This window comes from Polypterus senegalus, chromosome 15, assembly GCF_016835505.1.
Source record: "Polypterus senegalus isolate Bchr_013 chromosome 15, ASM1683550v1, whole genome shotgun sequence".
NCBI classification, from domain to species: Eukaryota; Metazoa; Chordata; class Cladistia; order Polypteriformes; family Polypteridae; genus Polypterus; species Polypterus senegalus.
In genome coordinates, this window is record NC_053168.1 from 61,249,633 (window position 1) to 61,270,541 (window position 20,909).

Here is a 20,909-nt window from a genome sequence, read left to right on the forward strand (position 1 = left end):
ACCAATCCCTGACCAGCTAAATTGCTTGCTTTCCTGTCCTCTCTCTTCCAGACTGTGTCTGCCCCAGCCACTGCTTCTGAGCCACTCTACCTGCTTGACGAAGAAGACTTTGTGTTCTTTTAAACTGAAGAAGTGAGTTAGAGCAGGATGTTCGCCAGTTGTAACCTGTCTGCTGAAGACAACCTCCTTTTTTTAAATAAAGTATGAGACGGTTTCTGTTTGATCGGCAATAAAGTTATTGTTCCTTGGAAACCTGGCCTTACCTTCCTATATCTAGTGCAACTTTGTGACTCAAGCTTGACAGTATATTGGGATGTAAATTATATTGTAATATCCTCTTGTATATCCTGTTGTAATATCAAGAGTGAATGCCATCAAGTTACAGAAAGAAGTTATCCATGTCATACTTAAAGGAGAATCTGTTATTGAAATTGAGAGATATCAGCAGGAAAGAAGGAACACAGCTTTAGCAATGACCATGGAGATTTATATTCATGCAGCCTATAATTAGTGTGGGTAGAAGATTTGAAAACTCTGGTTGGGGTAGATAAGATGTCAATCAGGTTGTTCTTATCAAGTGTGAGGAAATATTGACTTTACCTAGGGATAATGGAGTGGTGAAACTCAAGCAGGAAACATCTGGGTCCATTTCTGAGTCACTGCAACAGCAGTTTAAAAGCTCTACAAAGGGAGGCTGCATTATTGGAAGAGACTATCAGAAACACTGGATTGTTGTGTGAATATTGCACTATATCTTGGTTAATATGCCTCTTATACATTGTGTAGAAGAGGAAAACTGCTTTGGGGTTGGCAACTGGGATGGTGTTCTTTTACTGAGGCAGCACACTTGTCAGCCTCTCTGGTAAATATTTCCTTCACTACTGGATTAAAAACACTGGTTAATAATTAGTAACGGTCCAGGCAAGTGTAGAAGCAGGAGTCTTGGAGATAGACAGCCTATTGTTGCACACATGACTCTTAGAAGCTGTCCTATAACCAGAGTGAGTGGAGTTCCACTTTACAGCTCACTGAGATAAAGCAGCTCCTTTGAAATCCGAAGTCTTTACTGGTTCACATTGTGCATGATGAGAGGCTGAGAGAAAAATAGAAAGCTTACTGTTTCACATTTTAAAGTGTGCCCTCGCAAGTCAAGAGACAACTCCCCACTGAACCAATTTAACTTATCTGGATAAGATGGCGAATTAGTATTCCAAAGCTTACTTTTTCTTGGCTGACAGACAGTATTTGGCTGTTACATTATTATCATTACATATGGTCACAAGTTCTGATTAGTGATCAAAAGAATAAGATGGTTATAAAACTAACAAATTCTGGTTCTTCCCCAAGGTTCGAAGCTCAGTTTGTCTAGAAGAATGAGGAGTTTACCAGTATGGAAAGACCTTGAAGTAGAACTGTGGCTTGTCTGGAACAAGAGGAGCTTTGTGAATTGCTTTGGATGAAGATACTACATACTAGAGGTGCCCCTTGTAGGTAGTGCAGCAGAAGACAATGCAGACAGTTTCGTGGGATTGGGTGGTCTGAACTGGAAGACACAGCATATTGCCACCATGAACCTCTATAGAAAAATCCAATGGGAATTGAATAAGCTGAATTGAATAAAGAAATAGATTAAGTCTTCGGAACAAAAAAAAACAAAACTGTAAACACCCATTCATTACTGATGTTGTACCTACTTTTAGTTTTATTGATTTGTTTCTTTCGACACGTATTAAACTTAATGTTTAATGTTTAGTTAACTTCACAAAGAGTTTTGTTTATCTTTAAAGCCATAAGACCTGTTTCATTCCTAAAGAATTTTCTTCTTTCGGCTGCTCCCAATTGGGGATGCCTTAGTGGATCTTCTTGTTCCATATCTTCCTGTCTTCTGCATCTTGCTCTGTCACACCCATCACCTGCATGTCTTCTCTCACCATATCCATAAACCTTCTCTTAAGCTTTCCTCTTTTCCTCTTGCCTGGCAGCTCTATCCTTAGCATCCTTTTCCCAATAATGATTTGGCTGAATTCAAAATTCTTCATAAAACTTTCCTTGAAAGATATGAATTCAGACAGACTGACTATTATTCTGTTATTGAAGAAAACAGAGATTAAGATGGAGCATAGTGGTGAAAGTTCTGAAAGGAATTAGAGCAGATCCCAGTTGTTACTTTGAAATAAATTCTGCAACAGGACACACAGGCAGAGGAATATCGGCAGAGTTTCTTTGCAGCCTTTGTTGGTTTTCGTAAAGCGTTCAACTCAGTTGATCGAGCTGCCCTGTGGGATATCCTTAGGGTTCGCGGGATCCCCTTGAGGTTGCTAGACATCATGGCCGGCCTATACACTGGTACTGTGTGCTGTGCAGAGTGGAGGCAGAACCTCTGTGTTTTTCCCAGTTGATTCTGGGGATCATCAGAGGTGAATTCTTGCTCCTACTCTGTTCAATGCTTGTATGGACTGGGTGTTGGGCAAGGTCGTGGGGTCCAGTGGCTGTGGGGCATCTGTTGGTGAAGAAAGATTCACGGATCTTGACTTTGCTGATGATGCTGTGATCTTCGCGGCATCAATGGAGGCTCTGATCGGAGCACTCGAGAGACTGAGCGAGGAGTCTGAGTGTCTGGGCTTGTGAGTGTCCTGGATAAAAACCAAGATCCAGGCCTTTAATGACCTCTTGGGCACAGCCATCAGCAGTATGTTTGTCTGCGGAGAGATTGTCAACCTTGTCGAGAGGTTTACTTACCTTGGCAGTGACATTCATGTCTCAGGTGAATCTCCCTATGAAGTCAGTAAACGGTTTGGGAGCACATGGAGGGTCATGAGGTTGCTGGAAAGGGGTGTGTGGCACTCCCGATATCTATGCAAAAGGACGAAGGTCCAAGTCTTTAGAGTCCTGGTGCTTCCTGTCTTGCTATATGATTGCGAGACATGGACGCTATCCAATGACCTGAGAAGAAGACTCCTTTGGTACTGTGTCTCTCCGGAAAATCCTTGGGTACCACTAGTTTCACTTTGTGTTGAATGAGCGGTTGCTCATGGAGTTCCGAATGAGGCACATTACCTGCATTGTGAGGGAGCGTCAGTTACGGCACTACGGCCATGTGGCGCGTTTCCCTGAGGGTGATCCAACTCGTAAGAACCTCATTGTTGGGGACCCGAGTGGCTGGACCAGGCCAAGGAGTCACCCACGTATCACCTGGCTGCGGCAGATAGAGGGTTATTTCCAGAGGGTGGGACTGGGCCGCATGTCTGCCTAGGGGGTTGCCAATGGGAATCCCAAGTTGTTTCATTGTGTAGTGGGTGCGACAACACACTGTACCAGTGCATGTTCCCCAACTTGACTTGACTTGAACACAGGGCAATGGCTGAAAGCTTGTTAAGGGCAGATTTCACACAAATGTTAGGAAGTTTCTCTTCATACAAAGAACCAGAGGCAAACTGAATAAATGACGAAGTAGTGTGGTGGAGAGCAGCACTTTAGAGAACTTCAAATCTTGACTTGATGATATCTAGGACATTCTAAAAGAACAGGATGGACCAGGAAATTGGGCTGAATTTCTTGTTCTCATCACAATTTTTCTAAAGTTCTAATTTGACCTGTCATTTCTACAGATTTTAGGTCAGCTTCTTTTAAGTATTTTAGTGTCAATGTATTTCCAAAAGTCAAATACATCGTTTTATTTATTACAGTCACATTGCTTAAATTTTAGAAAAGCAATATTGTTCTGTGCATACGGAGTATTTCTGAAACCTCATACTTTCATACCTGTGCTCTCAGGCAATGCAAAACATTCACCAAATTGTTATATACTGTAAAACATTGTACAAGGCATACATTAAAGATGTGCATATTTTTCTATTAGTTTATTGATTGGTGCTCTCTCCTTGTTTCCAGGGATCCATAATTGGTGTGGCATCATGATTTTAAAGAAGAATGATCACATGCCACCATAAGCATTTCATAATCTTATAAGCTTTACCCATGACTATAATCAGTGATTCAGTTTCCTCACGCTGAGTAGACATCAGTTTCTTGCAGCTTTTTATTTTGTCTCACTTTTTCATTCAGTTGATTAATAATGACAGACTTCAAAATATTTCTAGGGGGAGATTTTATTATATACCCTCAAGTTCGTATTTTTTCAAACAAAGCAAGGCATAAAAAATGTATACTGTAAATTCTCAAAGATGATAAATGAAATATACAATTTATATCTTAATACTAAAGCCATAATAATGACAAAAATAGGAGTTTTTAAAAAATATCAGGTTGGCCTTGAAGTTAATTGGTTACTTATTACATCTTACATATCTTAAAGTAATGTGTCATTATAGTCACTATAATTTGATAAAGCAGTAAAAAAGTGCCTTTAATTATTTAAGTATTAACATGAGTTTCTGACAGCTTTATAACATTTTGTTAAAAAACCTAAATAGTGAAAGAAAGCATGCAACAAAAGTTTGGAATTGTGACTAAACTGGTGGGTATTAGTTTATACCGAAAAAATAATAGAGCAGTATAGTGCTGCCATTCCATATCTTGGGTTTGATCCCAGCACCGTGACCTTGTCTGTGTGGAGTTTGCACATTCTCTTCCATGCGTGGACATGCCTACTTGGTAAATTGGTGACTTTAAATTGGCCCTTTCTCAGTTGTTTGCATGACCAGGCTATGCAATGCAATGGCATCCTGTCCAGGGAATTTCCTGCTTTGTGCGAAGTAATTCTGAAATAAGCTAAAACCTTCTGTGGCTCTGAATGGAATAAACAGGATTTAAGAATGTTATGCTATGATAATATATATTTGTGGATTAATATCCTATGTGATGCACATGTGATTAGGAGCTCTGACAAAGTAAGCGCTACCACCCTGGGACTAGTGGAGGCCCTGTTGTTAACAACCTTGTCTTTCCATCCATAGCCCTGAAGAAAAGCAGTCAGACGATGCCTAATCACGCCCATGCAGCCCTCCAAAGTCCCGCCCATTTTTGGCTGCGGTTATAAAAGCAGCAGTGTCTTCATTTGACTCAGGTGGGAGACAGAATGAGATGACCAAAATTCTCGCCAGTTTAAGGAGTGACTTGTAAATTGTTAGCAGCAGTGGCCATTATTTTACTTAATAACTTTAAATTTATTTTCATTTCATTTAAAAGGGGGTTGGTGGACCCAAAATTTTAAAACTGCATTCATTCTTCTGTTCCACAACACATGCTAACATTATGTTTTTGTGTCTCTCTATAACATCTTTGCTTCATTTGTAATGTTTGGAAGACGAGTGATGAATGTTTAGTTAGCGTGTAACAGACAGGCAAAGGAGTTGGAGTCTTTGTGCAAGTTTTATTAAGACCAATTTTACTTATAATAGTAACCAGTATCCCATGTGTGAAGGGAGTGTTAGGGTATTGTACTGTGTTAGCCATTATGGATGTAGTGACAAGTTAAGTAAAATGACACCTTTAATTGGCTAACAATAAAGATTACAATATGCAAGCTTTTGAGGAAACTCAGGGCCCTTCTTCAGGTTAGATGTAATCTCACAGGTGTGAAAGGAGAAACACAGAGAAGTGTAAAAGTTAATAGAAAAGTGTGAAACTGAATGTGTGGAAAGTAAACGAATATTGAGTATTCTCTTATGAAACAGGGGTCCAGGGGTCTGTTAAAAGTTTTATCTTAAGTAGGAAGCAAGAAAGGAGATTATTAGGTAGACTCAGGAACAGGCTTTGAGGATTCTATAAATTTAGTCAGCATATATAAGCACTCTGCTGAAGTGGGGGCTGCATGCTTGTTAGGCAAGTTTCTGTTCTGTTTGGGAGGTCCAAAACACTTGTGTTCCTTATTGCTTGTTTCTGCATTAGCTGCATTGTGCTTCCAGATGAGCACTGATTGGTTGCCAGCTGTCATGCACACAAAACCCAGCCCTACAACTAAAGACAAAATTAAAGCTTTTAGATGTTATTAGAGTGAGTACCAGACTGGTTGGACTGATCTGCTGGGTTTATTTAACTAGAGGACTGGCTGTCATGGGAGCCTCCAACTTCTTAAGATTATGTAAACAAAGGTTATGACTAAAAATCACTGGAAAAGTCATGTAATGTGACATAGCCTTTAAGGTTTACTCAGGGAAGAGTGTGACATATATCCATCCACATGATGATACTGGCATATGACAATAAACTACTGAGTTGCGACTTACAGTTAAAGAAACTGCATCTATTTAGCTTTTATTCAAACTCATAATTAAAAACAAGGGTGGCATGGTTGCTCATTAGTTTGGGGCAGTTGCCAGTAATCTGGGTTCACTGTCTGCGAGTTTCATGTTGCCTTAGTTTTTGCTTTTGTCAAAGAAATATGGTCTTCCTGTCACATCCCAGAGATGTTAATTGGTGACCCTAAATTGGAGTAAAGATGTATCCCTGACTGTGCTTGCTGAAAGTCTGGCGCCCTCTCTAGGGCTGGTTCCTGTCAATTATTTCATGATGCAAGATAGGTGGGTGCAGCAACTTGCTGTACCAGTGCATGCTCCCCAACCTGACCTGACCTGACCTGCATGATAGGCATCATCTCCCTGAAAACCCAAAACAGGTTGGTTACTACCTTGCGCCTGATGTTACCAGGATGGATTTTATCTCCTTGAGACCCTGAAGTTCAGGGGATGGAGATTAAAAGAACTTATACAAAAACTAGAAAAAATCCTGCACAAAAATTAATAATGGAATCAGTAACTGTAGATCAGCTAATCACATGTAAATTAATGTAAATGATTATGAAAGGCAAAATATATTAAAAACAGTTATCCAGGGCAGTTGGCATTACTTTCGACATCAGAGATCTTAATTTAATATGCTTTATGTAGAAATAATGAGAACACTTTAAAACAATACCCCTACATCTTCTGTTTCAGTATCAAAGGAAGTAATAGAACATCCCAGAGGCATTGGCAAGACATACTCACCCCTACATCCAGGGCCAGTGTTCATCCAGTGTTTGTAATTAACCTAAAATGTGGTCACATGCATGTACGTGAGGGAGAGCTTAAAGGCTTTGGTAATGGTAATTAGCTGCAGGAACAGGGGTTGGTGCTGTATACTAATGCCTTCTCTTCTCTCTCTGCAGAATGAAAGATTGGCAGCCACTCCTCCTCTGATGTCACTTCCACGTTCATCTGCCTGAACATCCCCTTCCTGCCACTTGAACTTAGCTGGAATTCGGCTGTCTTGATTCAGTTGCTAAGTAGAACTCAGGTCTGAAAAGACTACTCTGAGTTTTCTGCATGTTTTCTTTGTTTTTTCTCATTCAGTTCTATGGGGGTCACCAAGGTGATGCCCTAACTCTTTTATCATTGTTTGTGTCCTACTTTACAATGAATTAATTTGGGAAACATCAGAGGAAAGCAGAATAGACAGTACAAATCTACACAGGCACACAAATGAGCTTGACTGTAAGTGAAGGTCAACAGTTGTAACAACCCAATGCCACCATTGAAAGCAATGAAGTGTACATTATCTTTCAAAAAATATTTTTTTTAATGAATCTGAATTATATTTTCAGACGTTTTGCATAAAATACCCCATGTAACTGCTTTTTTCAGCTGTATCTCTTCCTGAATTATATGATGCTAGTTATGGGTTGCCTCATAGATTAGTCCAGAACTGCTGCTGCTTTTAATTTATAGAAATTATTTAAATATAACTGATGTTGGTTAAATTTGCAGTTTACACTTGTTTAGGTAGATTAGCTGAATACTATAGACTAATCACTACAGGTGTGGGAGGCTATGTGGTAAATGAAACTTAATGCAAATAAATGTAAACTTTGTACACATAAGAAATTAAAACATTTACACAGAGTTGTTGCCATCTGTCAATTTAAAATACGTTCTTCAAGGGCACAAGAAACATTTGTTCATACAGATAGCTGTAAATACATGTACACAGAAATGTACTTGAAATTGGCACCTTAAAAGAAACTCAAACCTAATGTTAATTTTGAACATTTCACAAAGCCAGGAATTATTGAGTTGTACATAGTTGTTGTCTAAATGTTTCTTGTACCCTTAATAAAATACATTTATATATCACATTAGGTAGGCATCTTTAATGGACTATACAATATATTTTATATTAACTGCTGTTAAACAATCATCTAGGGATACTTGGGAAATATCGTTATTGTTAAGTAATAAAACTTGCTGGTGTTTGCAACGAAACATTCATTCAAATTTTATGTGTTAATTACTCACAATAGTCGTCTAATCAAATATTTATAGAACTTGCAACCCCTGAGCAAATGTCTCACTGAATATTTTTCCAAATTCACATCCATATATTAACTTTTATTTGGCCGTTCACAATAAACTTAGCTAAAGCAGATATATTAGTAAGGCACAAAATAAATGTTTTACTCAATGCTATATGTTTACTTTAAGTGAAGTGGCTTGGAGCTTTGGGAAGTGAAACTCCATGCTTCTCTGTTAGCTCCAGTTTCCCAACTCTTATGCCACTTTCATAGCAGACAAGGCCTGGGCGACAGGATCACTGTTCCATCTAGTGGGGTCCCATGCTAAAAACCAGCCAGTGAAAGTGCATGGCTCGTGGCCTTGTTTCACAATGACGATCGGTGTCCTATTATCTCTGCCTGATGGATCTGTCTCAATATAGCGTTTTGCTGAAATGAATAACAAGTAATATTATGTTATAATAAACAATCACTGCTATTTCAAGTAGAAGAAGGTGTTCAAAATTTACAAAAAGCACAGCCAACCAACAGGACGTATTTAAAAAAAAAAGCTCAAAAATAAACTCTTTTTCTTTTTCACCTCTTACCTCTTTAGGTGAAGTACTTAAAGTAAAATGTAAAGATAGATAGACAGATAGATAGATACTTTATTAATCCCAAGGGGAAAGGTAAAATCTTTTCCTGGTATTCTGTGTTACATACAACATAGTTGTTCCTTTTCATCTTCCTAGTTTTAAAATTTTTAAAGATGCGCTGTTTATTTCCAAAGAGAGGCACCAATATTGGCAGTAAATAAAATAATGAATTAAATTACATTTATATAGCAATTTCCTAGATGCTCAAAGCATTTTATATAGACCGTGGGGAGATACTTTAACCACCACCAACTTGCAGCATCCACCTCAATGATGTGATGGCAGCCATTCTTGCACAAGTAAGCTCACCACACATTAGCTATTAAGTTGTGAAGGAGGGATGATTAGGGAGGGCAGAATGGATGAGGCTGTGATGGACACTTTATGATTCTGATTCTGAATTTAGCCAGGACATTGGGGTACACCTTATTCTTTTTGAAAGATGCCAAGGGATCTTTCATGACCACAGAGAGTCAGGGCCTTGATTTTATGTCTCATCGGAAGGTCAGTGGCAATTTTTATACCACAGTGTCACTGTCACTGCAGTGGGGCATTGGGATCCATACACAGACCACAGAGTATGTACCCCCTGCTGTCCTCACCAACACTTCTTCTAGCAGCAACCCAAAGTTTCCTGATTGTTCTCCTGTCCAAGTTCTAGCTGGGCCCAAACTTCCTGAGCTTTGGGTGGATGACCTGTTCTGAAGTGCGCCTGGTATGGCTGCTGGCAGGAAAATTACTTCTATATTTCACAATATTTTTTAATACTTCTGTATCTAAAGGAAGATTTTTCAAAGGATACATTAGTATTATTAGCACAGAGGTCTCTAGAGGTCCAGATACTAAATAAATTCCATGAATTTAACACTTTAGGTTAAGCATGGCTAGAACATGTAATTATTGTGCATGGGAGCAACTAATAGTAGCAACTTGGTCTTAAAGTGTCTCTTTTATAAGTCCCACATTTTGAATGATTGACAAACCATCGGATTACTGGTAATGTGACAATAATTAGAAATCATAGAAACACATAGCAAAGCATATAGAGAAGAGGTTAATGAGGATTTCTTTTACATATCTAACCAAGCAGGTTTCATTACTTTCTGCTACCTTCAAAGTAAAAACATTTGTGATGTAGTAATTATATTAAATGTTAGGTTGCGCCATGCCCACAACTTCGGGCCTTTCATTTCCAAATGAATTAAGTTACATTTGTATTTAAATTTTTCACCTATGTATTCATACTCTATATTAATATATAGGAATATATATTCCTATATATATAGGAATACTCTGTAAAAGATATAGTGGCTTTGGAAAGGGGATTCATTAGAATAATATTAATCATACTCACAAAATATCTTACAAATACAAAAACTTATACTAAAATATATTCATAGTTTTCTGTGTCAAAGTTACCAGTTGAATTGATCAAATTAGTTTATAATACTTTATTTTTCTTCCTAGCAAAGTGGATTATGTTCATATTATACAGATGTCCTATGACATACTGGATTATGGCCCTTCACCTATTTAGGATGGTGATGTATAGCTACTGGCAACCTAGGTTTAGGATATTTAAAAAAAAAATGAATGATACAGTAGTGCTGTGTTAAAATATCTCTAGTTAGGGCTCTCTGTCTTCCTAGTTCTGGACTTTTGAAACTTTTTTGGTGTTTCTTTTTCATCTTTGACTTTGGCCTTGTTGATTATATTTTTAACTTCTTGGTTTTCTGACCTCTGCTTGTAAGTTTGACTAAGATATGTCTGTCACTTTGGCCCTTTTCATCTATATATCCTATCTATTTTGTGGACATCTTCCATTTGGAGGTGTTTCATAAATGCCTTTCCTTTTTATTATGCTCTTCTTTTTATTTAGTCTGATCCTTTTGTAAGTAGTGTGAGCAGATGACCCCTTGTTTTTGGGACAGTCCAATTTTGATTTATTGTGTCCCACGTTATGTATTTCTCCCTAGAATTTAACAAAATGTCATGTTTTTAATCACCCGGCCATTTAATTAAAGCTTTTTGATGTAACATACATTTTTAACAACATGGACAAAACTTAAAGGGGAACCACACCACAAATTAAACTACGTCTACTACGCTCACTTAATTAATGACTTATGTCCTGTTTTGCGACTATGAAAATTTGGTTAGCTTTTTTTGTAAAAGTATTCAGGACAAAGTGATTAGTGTTACCCTTAATCGATCTGGTCAATGTATCCATAGTTTTCTGTGGCAATATTTGTCAATAAAATTTACTATGAAAGTAATGAGATCAGGCAGCCATTATCCGTCCTCACTTTAACCAAACTCCATTTGAAATCTCTTTAATACCAGTGCAGTGTTCACTACTTTCCTTGATGTATTTTGTAATTTTACTTGATTATCACTTAGTCATTGTGCTCACTAAGACAGTCAGCAGAAAAATAAAAATAGTTTATAATTTAAGACTAGCTCACAGTTCCTGCATGTACGTAAAATGTCTCTTAATTAATTTTTATCTGTAATTTAGATATGTAATTTGATATGTTTACTGACACTTGGCACAGTGGGGAATCATATTTAATTCAAAATTTTAAGAAATGCAACAGGTTTTGAGTAAATTATGTAAAGATGTGGTCACATACCTGATTTGACAGACTCTGTTTTCTCAACTTCATTTGCTTCTTTGCCAATCCACACAAATACCTTCAGAAAAATAAACTGGTTAGGATGATAATAGATCAAATATTTCAGAGACATCAAAAATATACATATTTTTGGTCTTGATGTATACATAGCTTTCTAAATGTATTTTATTTTGAAGCAATGGAAAAATGCGTTGTTGCTTCTAGCTCAAGTTTATGCATTTAATGATAAATCATGAGTTTAATTTTCATGTCACTCGTTTTCACTTCCTTGACAAACTTAAAATATTAATGTACTTGTATATTGTAGACTAATTGGATAACAGATTGGGCATTGTCTCCAAAAGCTATCAAGAGAATATTTTAAATAAAGTCACCATGAAGCAGTAAATTGGATCATAACCAGATATTATTATTGTGTGCAGCGTTAAGAGGTTAGTGAGCCCAACAGAGAATTTGAGTATGTGGAGATTACTGGAGAGGTCCTCGTAATGGTGATGGAAACAAGCCATGCTGAAGGCTGTTTTTAATAAATGTTCAAACTCACAATGCTGAGGTATAAATTAAACCATATATTGCCAAATGTCCCCGTGTAGACAAATACATTTCTATCTATCTATCTATCTATCTATCTATCTATCTATCTATCTATCTATCTATCTATCTATAATGAAAACTTTAACAGAGTAACTTTGACTTCAAATAATGAAAACAATCCAAGTCTGAACTGTGAAATTTACTTCTCAATTACAAATTAACAAGTTGCTACAAAGACTGCAAATGTTCATAACAATCCATATTTGAACTGTATAAGTTCTTAAACAGGCTGTAGAGAAGTGCTCAGGGAAACTACACTTTCACCTGCTGAAATCTTTATTTGATACTTTTCATCTTTTAAATGGTAGCAGCAAAAATTGCTGGGTATTTGATTGTAACTCTTTATCCTTATTGATTTGAACTTTGTGTTTTTTCTTCATTCTTTTAGAGCCACAGACTGCTAGGAATGTCCAGAAAACAACCTTTGTATTATTCTGGGGTTATTATGATTAGCACTGATATCATCCTGGGAAAAGAACACAATTTTGTAATGCCAACATGATAGTGGTTTTAAGATTATCGATCACTTGTGTAATCATTGTGAACTCCATGTGGAGAGAGAGACCTTTACATTTGGGTTTTATGTTACACAAGGTAAAAGAAAAACAGAGAGAAAAGAAGATCTGCACCATCACCCATACAAGATGTCTGTATTCTCTCCGAGACTGACAGATGCAAGACTACCACAGACTGTACAAATTCTTTAAAAAAACTATGCACCCAAGCTTGAAGGGATTCATCTTCTTTATCATCTATATCCTTAAAGAAAGTATCCTTTTAAATTAATTTGCTATTTTTTCTACTACTGGTTTTACAGTGTTTTATTAATTTTGATTTATTGCGATAGCAACTGTATATTGTTTAGTCAGGACAAGGTACATTGTTAAGTGTGGGCACTTGCCATATAGCCGCAGGGGTTAAGGGGGTATGTTGTTCATGTGGGGTGGTATAATATACATAGTATACATATACGCACCAGTTTTTTGTTTCTTTGTTTTTTGGTTAGAAATTTGTATTTTATTTTTGAAAAGCAGAACATTAAAATATCATACCACTCAATCAAACATAATAATAACATAACAGATACAACTATTTACCTTAACATCAATACAGAGAAAACAAAAGGAAATTAGAAATATAAAACCAAAAAAGCAAAACAAGATCAACCCTGACCCAAGAAAAAGAGAAAAAGAACAAAAACACAAGCAGAAATCCATCCATTTAATTTGTTAAATATAATAGAACAATTAATAGCATATGAGAGTCAATTGTAGCCAGAGCATAATTCTAAAATAATAATATTAATGAATTCTTGCCATGTGTTCAAAACATTTTTTCTCTAACAGATAATTTGACATTTTCTAATTTAAGATAATAAAGAACATCGTCTAGACCCTGTGTTATAGAAGGTGGATTAGAATTCTTCCAGTTTAGCAAGACAGGTCTGCATGCTTGTAGCGAGGAATAGGATACTCAATGGATTTTCCCTACTCACTTTAATTCCATCCGGGATTACACCAAACACCACCGTTAATGGATTAGGAGAGATTGTGACACCAAGTCTATCTGAGAAGTATATGAAGATTTTGTCCAAAGTTATGTTAATTTATTGCATTTTCTAAACATATTGTCTAGTTATACTGTAGCTAGATGGCAATACTCACAGGCTGGATCTTGTCCTTGGTACATTTAAAAAAAATTTAAATGAGATAAATGAGATTGAAGAAAGATTTTTAGTTGAATTATGGAATGCTTAGCGCATACTTTGTAGAGCTAAAGTGTATTCCATATTTGAAATGGCTGAGTTCCACTTCTTTTCTGAGATCCTATTTGAAAGGTTAGATATAGTTAATTACAACTACATAGCGTAGATGAAGCAAATTAGCGGAACAGTGGAACTTCCACCATAATACAATCCTGATTCTGTGTTGGGGAGGCAATAGTACAGCGGTTACCATTTATGTTCGGTTAATTAACAATAAACTCTCTCTGTACATAAAATATCAAGGAATACTCATGTACAGTATAAACTGTGGATGTTAAAAATTTATAACCCTCAACTATGTCACTGAATTGTTTTTTTTCTTAAATACATTTTTTCCATTCATTTATTGTGAATATTCTTAAATTCTTCTTTCAAGGAACATGGCCATATGTTTGTTTCAGATTAATTGTTTAGATTGAGAAAGATTTTTACATTTCTGTTATTTAATTTTAAGTGCACTACATCCCATTTTAGAGTCTCACCATTTTGTTAGCAAGATGCTCAGATTCACTGCACTATTGCTATGTAATGCCACCCTGGAGGCAATGTGTGTGGTGTCATGAAGGATTCGGTATAAAACTTTAAAACTCAGTGTAACACTTCTGGATTGAAATCTTGAACAGCATTGGTCATTACCTCATAGCATTAGGTATTCTAATTAATGACTCATAAATTCCCAGTTCTCAGTTCGGTTCACAGTCTTATAAGTTTGGTTTTGGTGATATATAATATTTGCAACAACTCCTGGCAATTCTAGTTTTGACTTCACTTACAATTTAGCCCTATAGGTTTTGCTTTTGATAAAAGCATTGTTATTCTAGAAAACTGTTTTGCTCCATTTTGCAAAAAAAATGTGCACATCCCCTGGTCCTTACAATAGGTCACAATCCACTGTGCCAACAGAACAATACAATGAGGATGGCTGGAATTAAAAAAACAGGTGGAGCGAATCTTTTCTTTGTTCCAGCTGAGACATTTTGAGAATCCACAACTGGCATAACAGAGTAAACACCTTAACAGATGCACTTCAAGGTGTCATTATGGCCTAAAGTTCTTTATTCAGTTTATAATTCTAGCCTTGATCTCTGCTTTCAATCAGTCATAAATACTGGATGTATTGTGCTCAGATGCTGAAGCAGGACACATGAACACACATTTCAGAATGTAAGAATAGAAGTTTAACAAACAATAGAAGTTCATTATGTCTATGAAGCTTGTTGGTTAGCTGACCAAATTATATATATACATATATATATACAGTATTTAACATCTGGAATGCGTGTTGTGTAAGCAATTCTGGCTGGTGTCCGAGGAAGGCAAGAGCACATCACAGCATCGCTGGTTATTTTGCCTTTCTGACCCACCCAAAAAAAAATCTGAAAATGAAATAGTATACATAACAATATGTCTATGCCAAACAAGGTTGCATGGAATTGACAGAAGTGCAAGAGGCAGCAGGTTGACACAAGACAGAGGACAGGTTCAGCAATGGCCTAAGAGAGATGCATGCAATAGCACCTCTACATGTCTTTATGGGAAGACTAATTCAGTTAAAGGTTTATATAACTATAGAGGCCAGAATGATTGAGATGTACCAGAGAACTAGACAGAAGCGAACATGTCTTCCAAGCTGATAGATGGCAGCAGGTTAATAATACATGGGATTGGTGGGCCCTACTGCCCTTGAACAAAAGAAGTTAGGCCAGAAGTTGCCTTGATGATGCTACTCTTTAAAAACCTTTTAGGAATACCTGAAGACTGCTAGAGGATGGGACCATTTAGTGAGGCATTGTTTTTAGTTGCCAATTCCTGGAGATGATTCTTGTGTTTTATGACAGAAGTTAAGTGTGTCTGGGATCAGGAGTTGGGCTAAAGTTTACTGTCTCAAGCAATAGATTAGAGTCCTGTTGAAAGAGACATAAAACAGAAACGCAGTACATGAGAACATTTGATGATGGAAATCAACCCACAAGGCATTAATAGAAAAGGAAAGCATAGTGGCAATACAGCCTTTCTTTTTTATTGCTGTTATTTTCTTTGTTCCTTTTATATACTGTAAGCATGGGCACTCAGCAGTGACTTAAGGTGGGTAGGCAGGAAATGCAACCCATCTGAGAGGAACTAGCATCTGTTTTTAGTAAAGTTGGTGGGGCAGACAGGAGGTAGGTTGTGTTTTGTTCCTATTCTGTCTTCAGTTTCTCTCTTTCTTCATGGAAGCTGTTAGCTACAGACCAAATACAAATATTTAGGGAGCTTGAACTTGATGTCTGAATTTGTGTTTGAAAAGACTTCCATTACTGTCAGACATTATTTCATAAGATAAAAATGGAACACAATTAAGTGAAAGGACTTTAAAGAGTGTCTTACACATGTTAGTATTCCTTCAAAACTTTCTTTTAAATATTATTTTGATCCAGTAATTTTGTCAACCATTTGCTTAAACCATAGAGAGGTATTTATTTCCTTTTTCAATTTTTACTTTGTTAACTATGTTTAAGTCAATAAATGAAACACATTCAGTGCTCTTTAGAATGCGGAAGGTATGCTGAAGGAAGAAAATAGTTTGAATTAAGAGGAAGACATTTCCAAGTTAATGAACAAATATGTAAATTGTATTTCCTGAGAAAGAAAGCTGGAATGCAAACCAGGAAGGCATCGAATACCTCTTGGAACAATTAAAAGCTACTTTAGTTCCCATATCCTGCTTAAATGTGTTCAGCTGGCATAGCAAGTCACATCTAGATGATGTACCTTTTGTAAATATTGTAATTCACCACGCAGCACACTAGGACACTTCTTTTATTATTGTCTTTTATAGTAAACTAGCAAAATACCCGCACTTCGCATCGGCGAAGTACTGCATTAAAATTTTTATTAAGAAGAAAATTAAACCTTTTTAAACTGAGGGAAAATATGTCAATAATTATTTGTTAAGGATCTCTTTGTATACCACATTGTGAGTTCGGCCCTCCGGTTGTAAAATGACCAAACTGTGCACTGAGCTTACTCTTGAGCATGCAACTTACAGTTGGCCATGTGAACAGTAATCTTGTTTCAAATCTCACAGCTTGGATTGCTGCTGTCATAATCGGTTTGAGTTTCATGATTTGTTTCAAGTACGACAGTATTTGCAGGACTTGTGTTGAAGTGACATTTGGCATCTGTCAAGCGTTGTAAGCATACAATCGGTTTCATCGAAAACTTCACATCCAGCTTTGGAGAGTTTAAACATTCATAAACATCAAAGTGTCCACTACTGAAATAGTCACCTGTGAATCTAAGATGTTTAAGAGGCATTGGCGGTTGTCAAAAGGTGTAAAATATTTGGCCCTTTCGGGACATTTGAAAGCGACAACCGAACAATTCAGCGCCAGCCATCAACTCACATGCAGAACCATTTCACTCTTATAGTGCTCCTGTGTAGTATAATTATCTCCTGTACCGTCATCAGTCCACACCTTGAACCTGTCCCAGTCATTCAATACATAAGACACAATGTTCCTCCGGATATCAAGAGTGAGCCTGATATGGCCGTGCAATATGTAACAAAGAGAATGGAAAAGGTAGGTGCCATCTCTAGGCATGGAAACCACTCGGTAAGTGACAGTTCTTTGAACGATGGTGATCACCTCGATAGACATGGTAATGGGGGTACGGTTGGAATGATAAAGGAAATGGGTACCTGAGCAATGTAAAGTAAGTCTAAAATACCTACACAATAACTATAATCGTAATAAACAAACAATAAAACAGTGGAGAAGCCGTGGATTAAATAAAAAGGCTGTAGTTATCAGTAGGGAGACGTGAATCCCGTGGCGAAGCAAGGAAGGGAATGTAGAGACCGGAGCGACGGACGGCCTTATATAGGCAGGCAGCCAACAATGTGGGAGGCGTTGGGATGGGGGAACCAACGGCGCCTCACACGGTGACCGAGCTGCAGGCTATGAACGTATATATGTATGTAAGTAGGATTCAGTTAGCGTTGGGAACCCGTGTACCAAATTTCTTGAAGATGGGCCCATAAGTAACAAAGACTGTTGAAAAGTTCAATATGGGGGCCAACAGTGGCATCATACCACCAAAATAAGTACGTACATTGGTTTCGGTTAGCGCAGGGAAGCCGCCTACCAAATTTCGTGAAGATGGGGCCATAATTAAGAAAGTTCAACATGGCGGACGTTGTCGACCGTTATGACCATTACATGTAGAATTTCTAAATGAAACCTACTCAACTTTTGTAAGTAAGCTGTAAGAAATGAGCCTGCCAAATTTCTGCCTTCTACCTACACGGGAAGTTGGAGAATTAGTGACGTTGGAAAGTTCAATATGGCGGCTGACAGTGGCGTCATACCACCGGAATAAGTACGTACATTGGTTTCGGTTAGCTCAGGGAAGCCGCCTACCAAATTTTGTGAAGATGGGGCCATAAATAAGAAAGTTCAACATGGCGGACGTTGTTGACCGTTATGATCGTTACGCGTAGAATCTCAAAATGAAACCTGCTTAACTTTTGTAAGTAAGCTGTAAGAAATAAGCCTGCCAAAATTTAAGCCTTCTACCTACACGGGAAGTTGGAGAATTAGTGACGTTGGAAAGTCCGATATTGCAGCTGACAGTGGCGTCATACCAACAAAATAAGTACGTACATCGGTTTTTGTTAGCGCAGGGAAGCCGCCTACCAAATTTCGCGAAGATGGGGTCAGCCTTCTACCTACATGGGAAGATGGAGAATTAGTGACGTTGGAAAGTTCAATATGGCGGCCGACAGTGGCGTCATACCATCGAAATAAGTACGTACATAGGTTTCGGTTAGCGCAGGGAAGCCACCTACCAAATTTCGTGAAGATGAGGCCATAAATAAGAAAGTTCAACATGGCGGACGTTGTTGACCGTTATGACTGTTACGTGTAGAATTTTGAAATGAAACCTGCTTAACTTTTGTAAGTAAGCTGTAAGGAATAAGCCTGCCAAATTTCAGCCTTCTACTTACACAGGAAGTTGGAGAATTAGTGATGAGTGAGTGAGTCAGTGAGGGCTTTGCCTTTTATTAGTATAGATAAAAACCAGACACATAGTATTGAATCTTATTCTTGCCACTTTAAAAAAAAAATTTATTTTGCAAAATACTTGCCTTATTTCACAAAAAAATTGCCTGCTTGCTTCCCATAGTAGAATCGGAATCACTTTATTGCTAGCACATACCAGAATTGACTTTGGTTAGGTGCCAAACACGGAACATAAGACATAACCAACTCAAGACAATATAATTTCAACCCACTTTTAACCTGACACTATGGAAACCATTATACAAATACAACAATTTCTTGAATAAAACATTGACAGACTTCAAAAGTCTGTAATACATTGAAAACTGTACAGAATAATATAGATATCAAATAGTGCAAGCTGAGCAAGTATGAAGTATTTACGAATAGACAAACAGCACAGTTACCAGTTATATATTGTAAAAACAATTAGAATTAAATTTATTTAGGATCTAGGATAGATTTAGGATAATTTGAGGAAAGAGGCTGTAGAGATAGCATTTAGTTCAAGTCGCAATAGACCTGTACCTCCTCTGTAATGGCAATTTAATGAACAGATGGTGCTGGGGTGGGTGGAGTCAGTTGCCTTCTTTCCTGCTCTCTTTTTTGCTCTGGAGATGAACAGATCTTTTAATGTTGGGAGATAACAGCCAATGACTTTCACAGCTAAACAAATCACCTCCTGCAACCAAGTCTTAGAAAGAGAGGAGGCAGAAAACAACCAGTGATGGAGGAAGTCACAATACTCTCAATGATGGCTGAGTAATAATTTAACAATATACGCCTTGATATGCCAAGCTTTTTATGCTGGCGAAGGAAGAATAATCTCTGCCTGGCTTTCTTGAGGATGGTGGTGATGTGCTTGTCCCATTTGTATTAGTGAATGTAGTCCCCAGAATTTAAATGACTGAACCATCAACACATTATGGCCATTAATTTGCAAATCTGGACAATTGGTGACTTGTTGACGGAAATCAATCCTCATTTTCCACCTCTCTTTGATAAGAAAACACGTCATTATTGGAAATGAGACTCACTACGGTTGTGTCATTTGTAAAGTTTAGGATTTTTACATATTTGTCAATGGATCTACAATCATTTGTATAAAGTGAAAACAGGAGGGCTGAAAGAGCACAGCTTTGGGGGAAGCCTATGCTAGCTGACATTGGATCCAACATATAAGGGCCCAATCTCACATACTACTTCCTTCCTGTCAAGAAACTCATAATCCACTGGCAGACACAATAGGGTACACCTAACTGGATCTGTTTACTGTAAAGCAACTCCGAAACAATGGTACTGAAGACTGCGCAGAACTCCACAAACAAGACCCTCACATACGTATTAGGCAAGTCCAGGTGTTGAAGAATATAGTGGAGGCATAAATTCACTGCATCCTCCACTGAATGATTTGCCCTGTATGCAAACTGAAGTGGATCAGGAGAGGACCACTGATGCAGTGCAGTGACACATTTCCAAAACAGTAATCCCTCCTCGATCGCGGGGGTTGCGTTCCAGACCCCCCCGCGATAGGTGAAAATCCGCGACGTAGAAACCATATGTTTGTATGGTTATTTTTATATATTTTAAGCCCTTATAAACTCTCCCACCCTGTTAACATTATTAGAGCCCTCTAGACATGAAATAACACCCTTTAGTCAAACGTTTAAACTGTGCTCCATTACAAGACAGAGATGACAGTTCTTTCTCACAATTAAAAGAAAGCAAACATATCTTATCTTCAAGGGAGCGCCGTCATAAAGGAGCGCCGTCAGGAGCAGAGAATGTCAGAGAGAGCGCTCGCTAAGTAAAGCAAACAATCAAAAAATCAATACGTGCTTTTAAGTATACAGAAGCACCGTGATAAAGCGGCATTTTGTAGAGGAGCGTCCGTGTCCTCTGTGCAAACAGCCCCTCTGCTCACACCCCCTCTGTCAGGCAGAGAGAGTGAGAAAGATAGGGAGAAGCAAACAAGCACCGCGCGGGAAGCATATCTTATATCAT

At 37.6% G+C, this 20,909-nt stretch overlaps 1 protein-coding gene across 1 annotated transcript in view; it reads right to left on the bottom strand.

The window, feature by feature from the left end:
• Window positions 1-4,091: 4,091 nt before the first annotated feature.
• scin (scinderin) overlaps window positions 4,092-20,909 on the bottom strand; it is a 120,604-nt gene continuing 103,786 nt past the window's right edge. The window contains exons 15-16 of the mRNA XM_039736324.1: window positions 11,499-11,559; window positions 4,092-8,659 (exon numbers count right to left, since the gene is read on the bottom strand). Coding sequence (XP_039592258.1) covers window positions 8,487-8,659; window positions 11,499-11,559 — 234 coding nt within the window. The 3' untranslated portion in view covers window positions 4,092-8,486. The remainder of the gene's footprint in view (window positions 8,660-11,498; window positions 11,560-20,909) is intronic.